Below are 10,315 nucleotides of genomic sequence, written 5' to 3'. Positions count from 1 at the left end.
CCATGAGAGTTCACGTTGCAGGTAAGTGCGGCCGGTTGTACTCAGAGTAGAGGAGCCGGGTGCAAGACTTCCACCATTGGAAAACTCACAGATGGAGAACAAATGTAAACAAGCAAATACTCAAGTGAGCGTTGCAACAAACGCCACTAGCAGACAGGTTTCTGTTTTGAGGGACAGTTTTTCTTCATTCAATGACTATCCTTCGAACATGATGTACCAACTTGTAATTTTAGTCAAGTAGATCGCCATAATAGCATCTCTGAAACACGGCATTGGACAGAATCCGTGTTGTAGAAAAAACAAAACTTGAACTGACATGTCACAAAGAGTTCCTCCATAGGTCACACTCAGTGTTTTCTGAGTAGTCAATGAGGCTGTAGTTATGCGGCTGTACCCACAAGAAGTTCTGCTGGTCAGTAGAAAACTTTGGCCACTGCAGCCCCTCTGGTGAAAGCGGCTTCCTGTGGGAGGCAAAAAAATTTACAGCTGTAAGACATCATCTGCAACTTTAAATTAAGGTAATACGACAACTGGTTCGCTCTCAGAAATATTTCATTGTGTGTGTTAAAACATCCTTTCGCAATATTCCTTGTTTCCTGGAGGCTGTTTCTTATCCTTCACGTTATTTGCAATTTTAGGTCTTTTTATTAGATCCGTCGCGTTATGTAATAATAGCCGGGGAAGTGATTTTCTGGTTGGTGGCCAGTGTTGCCTGAAACAAAAATCTTCCATCATGAAACTACGTATTACCATTGCGTTTCGACCGTCAGAACTTTAACGACAACACTGTTTTTGGGTTAGGTGGATACTTTAAAATTTATTGCATCTGTCTCACTGTCACTCGTTTGAAATATGTGTATATGTTTGTTCTGCTGCAAAATTGCTGTAACAACTCATACATGTCCCCATTATTAAGCTCAAAGGAAACCTCAGGTAAGCAGAGCAAACTAAAAGTGCATTACCGAGAGTATCAGCCTTTCTTCGATTGAGGAACTTTGTTGGGCGGGTTTTTACGGTATATAATAAGGTGAAACGCATTACAACGCTGTCGAAAAGAGTCGAAGAAAGCAATGCGCCAACCGATGACGCGTGAGCAGCGTGAAGGCGAGAAAATTCATTTGAGGAGACCTCGAATGCATTCACGATGGAAGAAGCCCAAGGTGCGGATTGAAGCGTGACGGGGGGATGGGGGTGCGCTGTTCAAGAAGGACAGGGCGTTAGGCGATATGCAGCGACGACAGAACACAATCATGTTTCAACAGAGCTTGCAGCGAAGTAATTGAATACATGCCTGGCCATTCGGGTTAAGTTTAGCGGTCGGATTCATAGCGTTAGAAATTCTTCGAAAATGCCCTCGCATTTACAATGACGTAGTGATTTGTGTACGGTAAATTGCGAGTAGCGACGAGGATCGGTTTCCGCGCAAGGCCCCCATCTTGTTCGTGCAGAGCCCCACCCTTCCCTGTAATGCCGAAGTGCGAAAAGCCTTCAGAGGAGTGCATTGAGAGCAGCGCCAACTTGGATGAGCAGCAGTATCGCCGGCGCTGCACTAATCAACGGAAGGGAGATGGCCACACAAAACGCCAGTGTGGGATAACGAGCAGGTTTTTAAACAGGCAATTAAGGGAAGACACACTTTTTTGAATTTCAAAGAACTATGCTTTGATAAGTCTCTCTTCTCTATTCCAACTACGAAAGCTGTTTCTAAATGCCAAAAAGCAGGGGATGCTAAGAACTTCAAAGAGCGTAAAAATGAAAACACAGTACGACCTTCTAGTATTCTGCTTTTGAACATTGTTCTCACCTTCACGTCCACGCGCGTCACCACTAGACCGGGCCGTTAAATAGCCTCCTCCGAAGGTCGTTCCACTCGCCCACCATTGCTAGTAACCCTTTCTTCGCCCTGTAGGTACTTCTACTTAAAGGGAAGCTGAAGCGTTTTCCCAAAAAATTGAGTTAGAGGCACGTTTATGTATTTTCTTGCGCGCTGAATCCAAATATCACATTGAATTTTATCGCACATGAGTCCAACCAGCATTTATTTTGCAAAACGCGTGGTCCCGTTTGAAATACGCGCGCTTTTCGTCTTTCGTCTTTTGACGCCCCTGATTGGTTGCGCCCGTCATGACTTCAAAGGAGGACACCCTTCGGCCGCGCGGGTTCTCGGAAGCATTGGGAACGATCGCACGGCAGCGGCGCTTGCTTTTTCGGCAATTTAACTTGCAGTTTATTGTTCGCACATGACTGCAAGTTTATTTTATAACTTCCCGTGCTGTTGGTTCAATTATCTATGAGCTTAAAATTTGCTTTACACGACCGAGAACCCCAAAGCAGTGACTGCGGCATCGGCTAGAGGGTTCCGGAAAAATATTTATGAATTAGGCAACCAGCATAGGGGATTTCAATTCCTTATGTTGATATTAGGTACTGCCTGAACTGTTTGTTACTATATACGAACCCATTTATGCCGAAGATTACGCGGCGTTTTCTAAACAATCTACCAGCACAAAGCACATACGTGCACTGCGCCAAAAAATAGCGTTCATGCGCTGTAAACGTATATGCGAGACATATGTTGCCGGTATACGCATTAACCAACAAGCGGACTCTGCTTCCGAATTTCCTTTGTACGTTGTCGCCCACCCCAGCCCGGTTACTCATCCCCATATACAGACCCACATGCGGGCGCGCGCGCGCGCGCGCCACTGGGGCAGCGGCGCTAAGGCACCTCCGCGATCGCTAGCTGCACTTCGATGAGTAGCGTCCTACTGCTTGAGTTGCATTTATTCTGAAAACATTGTAGCATACTGGTGCCTCCGCAGCATTATCGGCTTGTGTTTTTGAACACTGTTTTAAGCCCATGGGGAGAGAAAACCAACGCGTTTAACGAAACAGGTATTTCATGAACAAATGTGACTTTGGTTCCGGAACTGAACGAAACAAAAACATCCAGGGCCAAAGTACAGCAGTATTCACCATCCTTCCTAAATCTAACATCTAATTTGAACATTCACATCCGTCGCAGAAAAAAAGAAGAAAAATAAGAAAAGCGCACTGGAGCGTTTTACAAAGTATCTAACGTAGAGTAGCATATTCTCAGTCATCAAGCACAGCCATATCGGTTGTCGCTTCCGCATGTTATCAAACATCCCGGCGTGGCATTATCCTGCTTAGGAATACGGCATGGTAACGTATGCCTCGTTTGGCCTTCGTGCATACTTTTTGAACATGAAAGTTGTACAAATAAGTGCTATCAACCACAACAACAAGTATCATTCACAAGGAAACACGGCGAAAAGAGCATGACAGAGGCGGCCGATCCGGCCGGAAGTCCAGGTATGACGTTTTTCAGCCGGTTTTCGCCCGCGCTCTTGGGTCTTCCGGCATCGCGCGGCGAGATGGGGGCGGGGCATCGGGCAACATTTGTTTGCGCATTGCGCCGCTTCTATTGCATGTATTGCGAAACTATTTCGCACACGGGAACTATTCAGTATGTACTTGCTGCTAGTCAACGTTTCTTTTAATTCTAAAACCGCTTCCCCTTCCCTTTAGGGCGGCTCGCTTTGGCAGCCCTGCCGCAGCGTACTGTCCTCCAGCGCGGGGCTTCGCCCTTTCTCCGAGAGCTCCTTCGACGCTCCTTAAACACCGCGGTATCTTGGCGCGTTAGGTCCGTGTCAGGTTCGGGTGACAATAATAAATAGAAGAATGAGCTTTATGAACGAGACTAGTTTTTATAACACTCGAGACCTAAAAAACATACAAGCAATGTAACAAAGAGCAAAGCGGAATTAGCAACAAATGGGGAACAATGGAGGCTATTACAAAAGCTGTAACCAAAGCGGGTTTGAAGAAACAAGAAAAAGTCACGGTCCGGGAATAAAGGTAAACGACGCAGTACGTGGATACTCCCAGCACAGGTTTGTGGCACCGTTGAAATGTTCACGCAGTGGGTGGATGCCGTGGCAGTGCAGCGCGCTCCGAGGTCCCGTCCCCGTTGTGGCGAACGCAGCTGTCTTGGGGCCGCTGTTTTTCACTGTTGCCCGGCAACACGACTCGCTTGTGGAGAAGAAGTCTTGGGGGTTGTTCTGGTGGAGGACCTCCTGGGGCACGGCACGGGTCCGGTCGCCCGACCGCCTCGCAGCCCGGTCACGCTCCACTCTTCAGTCTCCCTCGGTGTTCTTCTTTCGCTCTTCCCCCGCCAGCTGCTGTCGCTGGTCGCGTCCCATTGGTTGGTCGCCGGCGCAAGCTCGTGCCGGGGTCGCGAGCCTTCGGCGCCGTAGCCGGTTTCGATGACCTTCGAGCCGCGTGCCTTGCGTCTTCTTTGTTTTCTTCTTTCACTCATGACAATATCCCCCCACTTAAGCATTTTGCTCTGAAAGATGTCTCTTCACAGTCCTACACTCCACAGAAACACATAGTGCTTGAGATGAATTGTCACACACTATTTAGTCCTCATCACTGAACTTGAAACCTCCCCGCGAAAAAGCACAACTGCGCAAAAAACCGATCAAAGTATATCATAAACCGACACACCAAGTTAATCTATTCTATATACGCCAGGTCCAAGTGTAACAGCCAGTCCAGAATTGTCCAAACAGGCAATCGGGCAGATAGTTCTTTCCTTTTCCGACAGTGGCTCCGGTGCCACTCCCTGCCTCTTAGGTACACACGTCTGGCCGCGTAGTGCAAGGGCTTTCCATTTAAATCATATGGTTCCTGCGCACATGCGAACTTTCTGACAGATCGTGGAAAAGACTGAACAATGTGTCTTTTAGTGGCCTTTGCATTTCGTGAGCCACTCGTGAGTCGTGATACGGCTCTTTCTCTGGTGCTACGGTTCTTTTGCTTGGTTTTCGAACTTCTATCTCTTTGCCCGACTAGAGTAGTGCCTTTTTAACTTGAGAGGAGGGTGCTTTCTTTTTGACACTAACTGGTCTTTTCGGACTGAAATCTGGGGCTGTGGGACCTTCTCGTCTCTGACAGGACTCTTTTTCGCTACAGAGCGGCACTCCAGAGGCAGAATGTCCTCCATACTGGCTCTAACGACATCATCAACCTCGAGCCCAGCAGACGCGCTAACCGGGAAATTTGATGTCACTTCGCGCACTTTTACAGAGGTTGTGGTGTCTCGCTTAGCATGAGGGACCGTCTCACGTTTTGTGATTACTTGAGGGTCGCTCTAATGCTCCATTTAAAGGCAGCAGAATCTCCTCTGCATTAGAAGTCGGTGGTGAGAAATGTTGTACTTGCTGAAAGTTTTTCCTGCCACCCTTAGATTGACAGGTCGCCTTTCGCGTCGCCTCAAGCTCCGCGAGCCGTAGCCGCAGCTTAAAAGTTTCTTTCTGTTTTGCGGCAATCTCTCTTTTTATCTCGGCTATATCTTTGGCCACCTCCAGCTCTAGAACTGTTTCCTCGAGCCAGCTATTTTGCTCCTCGAGCACCCACTGTTTAAGCTCGTCGCCGCTCAAGCCTAACCTCTTCCCTAGTTCATATAACTCTGCCGTGTCCATTATGAGTTTGTTTTTTAGGGGTATGCCAAACGAACTAGCCTCGTCCTGCCGTGGACGCCAATTATTGTCAGGTTCGGGTGACAGTATTAAATAGAAGAATGAGCTTTATGAACGAGACTAGTTTTTATAACACTCGAGAACTAAAAAACATACAAGCAATGTAACAAAGAGCAAAGCGGAATTAGCAACAAATGGGGAACAATAGACACTATTACAAAAGCGGTAACCGAAGCGGGTTTGAAGAAACAAGAAAACGTCACGGTCCGGGAATAAAGGTAAACGACGCAGCACGTGGATACTACCGGCACAGGTTTGTGGCACCGTTGAAATATTCACGCAGTGGGTCGATGCCGTGGCAGTGCAGCGCGCTCCGAGCGCCCGTCCCCGTTGTGGTGAACGCAGCTGTCTTGGGGCCGCTGTTTTTCACTGTTGCCCGGCAACACGACTCGCTTGTGGAGAAGATGTCTTGGAGGTTGTTCTGGTGGAGGACCTCCTGGGGCACGGCACGGGTTCGGTCGCCCGACCGCCTCGCAGCCCGGTCACGCTCCACTCTTCAGTCTCCCTCGGTGTTCTTCTTTCGCTCTTCCCCCGCCAGCTGCTGTCGCTGGCCGCGTCCCATTGGTTGGTCGCCGGCGCAAGCTCGTGCCGGGGTCGCGAGCCTTCGGCGCCGTAGCCGGTTTCGATGACCTTCGAGCCGCGTGCCTTGCGTCTTCTTTGTTTTCTTCTTGCACTCATGACAGTCCGTCTGTGGCCTTGAACCACCCGCTGGGGTTTGTCAAACGAAACGTGTATTGGCTGAATTGCGCCTTCGGTGGTGGCGTGCACAGCAACACATTGCGCCAAGTCAACTGTATTCGCGTGCTGTGATGATGATGATATATAATGATGACGATGCCCTTAAAGTGTTTAGCAATTTCCCATCGCGGGGGTTGGGCAGGGATAAAGTGAGGACTCGTCATGGGAACAGGTTATGCGCCAGGCACACCTGCAGGTAGAAAAGCGCCCCTTTCCTGACTGTTTTCCTTCCTCAAGTTATGTCTGGCGCTTAACCCGCTCCCATGACAAAGTTAGGGCTGTGCCCCTCTTGGATATTATAGCAGTGGGGCGTCGTGGCCCCGCCAGGCGTTAATTGTGCCTATAGCCACGCCACCCAAGACAAACTTGTAATGACGATGGTCTTGAATAAATGAAAATGAAATGAAAATGAAATATGCCACAAGTTTTGCGCTATACCACACCCCAAAGGCCAGCAATCGGTGTCTTAGCTTGCATTAGGGGCCATTGCAGGTGCGATCTTTCGCTCTCGTCGGCCAGTTCAACTGCTAGTGCGGCAAGAGTACGCCACCTGTACTCAGCTCCGCGAAAAGTGGGCCGCCATTGAAGAACGTAAAGCTTTCCGATATTCCCAGAACAATGATCTACAATACCGTATACCAAGCTTTTGCGTTCGTCTAAAAGCTCAGCGAAATTAAAGCGTTTCGTTTTTGTCGCTCAATAATTTGGCGTTTCTATTTCGGTCATTGCCTTTAGATTTTAGAAGTGTTTGCGCTTTAGTTTTGTGGCCTTTGCGTTTACATTTTCGTCGTCTTCTTTTTATCTGAAATCAAGCTTCTCGCACACTCCTGTTCCCAAAGGGAAAAGATGCGTAAATATTGGTTGTATGATTCTGTGCACCGCTCAGCGATTTTTTGCTCCCTACACGTTTCGTGAAGCGGAAAGGTCTAGGGCTTTCGCCTTAGCAATACGCAAGGAATATTGAAGTACGGTGGACGATTAAAATGTTTTAAAAATATGAAGGCGAAAGCTCAGTTTGACCTTCTGCTGATTGCTAGTTGATCCTTTTCGTGACCTTTGCTGCCGCGCCCGTCAGTACTTGCACAGTCTCCTGTAGAGCCCCATCCGGAACCTGTTCCACTCGTTCGTCATCGCCAGGAACGATGTCTTTTCCCAAACGGGTACAGGTACGGCTCGATGGGTTAATAACGTGCCCGTATTGTCCGAGCGGCTCGTGTGCTTTGAAGCTGCGGTTTTCGTTTTCGTTTTTTCGCGTGCGCTGCACGGACATTTCTCAGAGGCCGCCTCTGGAGATCTTGCCTTACTTGTGTCTGCATTTTCTAGCACCGCATCCTTCACTGGTGATTCCCAGCTTCCTCTCGTTCGGGCCGCAACAAAGTTTCTTTTACGCCACCGATTATCCTGGAAAAACGCGTGCTACATGTAAAACAAACGTAGAATTTTCGCTTTACTACATCGAAATTTTGCGCTACAGTAACTTAGCATAGGCATTCGTGGCGCAATAGAAGCTACCACAATAAACATAGCTACCGGTGTGTTTATTGCATTTTAAAAAATAGCGACAGCACGAATAAAAACAAGAACACAGAAAGGTCACAGGACGAGCATTGACTCCTAAGGGAGTTTATTAGGTGAAAGCTTGCACCTTTTACAGCCACTCTTCATGTTAACAAAAGTAATATTAACAAAAATATAACAACAACAACAAAAAATACACGTAAAATATCTGATAGCACACCACCATATCAAAACGCGTTGACATACTTTGCACAATCTATACCGACACCAAATTACGTCCTACCCGGTTTACAGCAGCTGTTCAAAGAAAAATCTATCTCTTTTTGGGGGAGCGTTTTTGACGCCCGGCTTACACATTTACTGCCCTGTCCTTCAATTTGATGTGTTTCAATTATTTCTCGGGCAGTTTGGTGTCCACTTCTTCCTAACACTTGGCACATGTCCAACTGAAGTTTGCACCCGCAAGGTTGGCAATGCACGGCTAAGAAGCCATCGTTTCCTTTTTTGTCGGTGTTGTCGTTCTCCCTCAATCGGTCATTGAGGCATCTGCCAGCTGGACCGACGTAAGCTGACCCAAATTTCCTCAGGGCAGTCAGACAAACCACACGATTCACACTTGAAACGTACGCCACACCATGCTTCAGATGGCGCCCAAGGTTCTGTACACCTCTTTTTGTGGTGTCTAGCAAATGTCAGGAACTTGTGGGTAGTGCTAAGCCCCACCTTCACGTGTACGCGGTTGGAAATTTTTTTTTAAACCGTGAGACAAGCCGTAAATGTACGGGACAATGGCAAGGTTTTTTCTCACTCTCGTGCGTAGAATGGTCATGCACATCGTCACGATGGCAAGATTTCAGATTCCTGAGAATGCCTTCCTTCACTAATACGACCAGGTGAAGTGGGTAGCCAGTTGATCATATCGGTGACGGAAGGTATTCTCAGGAACCTGAGATCTTGCCATTGCAAGGATGCGCATGAAGCGCCTTCTCACTAGAGTGAGAGGAAAATTGTGGCCGTTGTCCCGTACATTCAAGGCTTGTCTAGTGGTTTACAAAAGATTGCCAACCGTGTACACGTGAAGGTAGCGAGCGCTTAGCGCACCCCACAAGATCCTAAAATTTTTCAGATACAACAAAGACACTGCGAGAAACTTTGGGTGCCACGTAAACCATCGTGTGCAGTACGTCCCATCTGCGGAGCGTCTGGAAATGTGGGTCAGTTTACGTCGGTGGAACTGGCAGATGCGTTCATGACCGATTTATGGAGCACCACAAAAAAGCCGAAATAGGAAATGATCGATGGGTTCTTAGCCTCTCATTGCAAATATTTTGTGTTCAAATCTAAGTTTTACATGTGCCAAGTGATATGAAGAAGCGGAAACCAACCTACACGAGGAATAATTGAAGCACACGAATTTGAAAGGCAGTCCAGTAATTGTGAAAGGTGGGCTTCAATCGCCTTGTTCAAAAAGATATCGATTTCCTTTGCCACCCGTGCTGTACATCGGGTATGAGCTAATTTGGTTTCTGTATAGATTACGCAAAGTTTGCCAACGCGTGTTGGTATGATGGTGTGCTCTCAGACATTATAGGTATATTTAATGTTGCTGTTATTTATCTATTATTTTAATATTTTACTGGTGTTAACATGAAGAGTGTGCATAAAAGCTGCAAGGTTTCTCGTTTTAAATTCAGTTGGTAGTCAGCAGTCGTCCAATTGTGTTTCTGTGTCCTTGTTGCTATTCGCGCTCTAGCTATTTTTTCAAATAAACTAAGAACTTTTCTTACACTACACTTTGTTTACTGCATATTAGTATTCATGTGATACAAGCAAAAGGAACAACGGGTCCTGCAATAATCTGCCCGTGAAATGTTTCGGCGGTGGCTATGGCTTCGGCCGACAATTGCGAAACCGTGCTCTGCGCAGCGTTACATACTTGCCAGAAAGTAGATGGGGAGCTTCCACTGTTCTACCATGTTGCTCAAAATCCACAATACTTTTTTGAAGTTCTAGAAAAAAACGTTATGTCTTTGTTATCAAGACACTGCATTATTTTTACTGAACCCTACTTATACTTTGTTCTTATGGCTCCTTCGAGAAGTGAAGGAAGTACTCCATGAGCGTTTTAAGAAAATAAAGGATCTAAGTAGACGAGATACAATGGGGCCAACTACCCCTGTGCCTGTATGCAATTACTCCTAGAGACAGGTAGCAGACCGGCTGTCTGACAAAAGTTTCACATGAAGCGGGCAGTCTTTGGTGCAAACTGAATTTTCTTCGACCGAGCGTCGCTCGCAAAGGGGTCGACCAGCGAGCTCACTTTTGAATTGCTCGTTTTTTCCTAGTACATACGAAGTCATTCAGTTGGCTTTTGGTGCAACGTTACAAAGCTGTAAACACGGCATCAACATTTCGCATTGGAACGACTTTGTTTTAAACCCCACCCCAAGAAACGCAGCCTGCGGAGATACAAAATTAACTTGGAGAAATGA

At 47.2% G+C, this 10,315-nt stretch overlaps 1 protein-coding gene across 1 annotated transcript in view; it reads right to left on the bottom strand.

The window, feature by feature from the left end:
* Window positions 1-319: 319 nt before the first annotated feature.
* LOC144180030 (cholinesterase-like) overlaps window positions 320-10,315 on the bottom strand; it is a 30,039-nt gene continuing 20,043 nt past the window's right edge. The window contains exon 3 of the mRNA XM_077708437.1: window positions 320-461. Within this exon, the coding sequence (XP_077564563.1) occupies window positions 320-461 (142 nt within the window). The remainder of the gene's footprint in view (window positions 462-10,315) is intronic.

Source organism: Haemaphysalis longicornis, unplaced genomic scaffold, assembly GCF_048455015.1.
Source record: "Haemaphysalis longicornis isolate Haplotype H1 unplaced genomic scaffold, Haemaphysalis longicornis Haplotype H1 scaffold_4, whole genome shotgun sequence".
Lineage (NCBI taxonomy): Eukaryota > Metazoa > Arthropoda > Arachnida > Ixodida > Ixodidae > Haemaphysalis > Haemaphysalis longicornis.
This window is presented reverse-complemented; position numbering and strand designations above follow the sequence as displayed.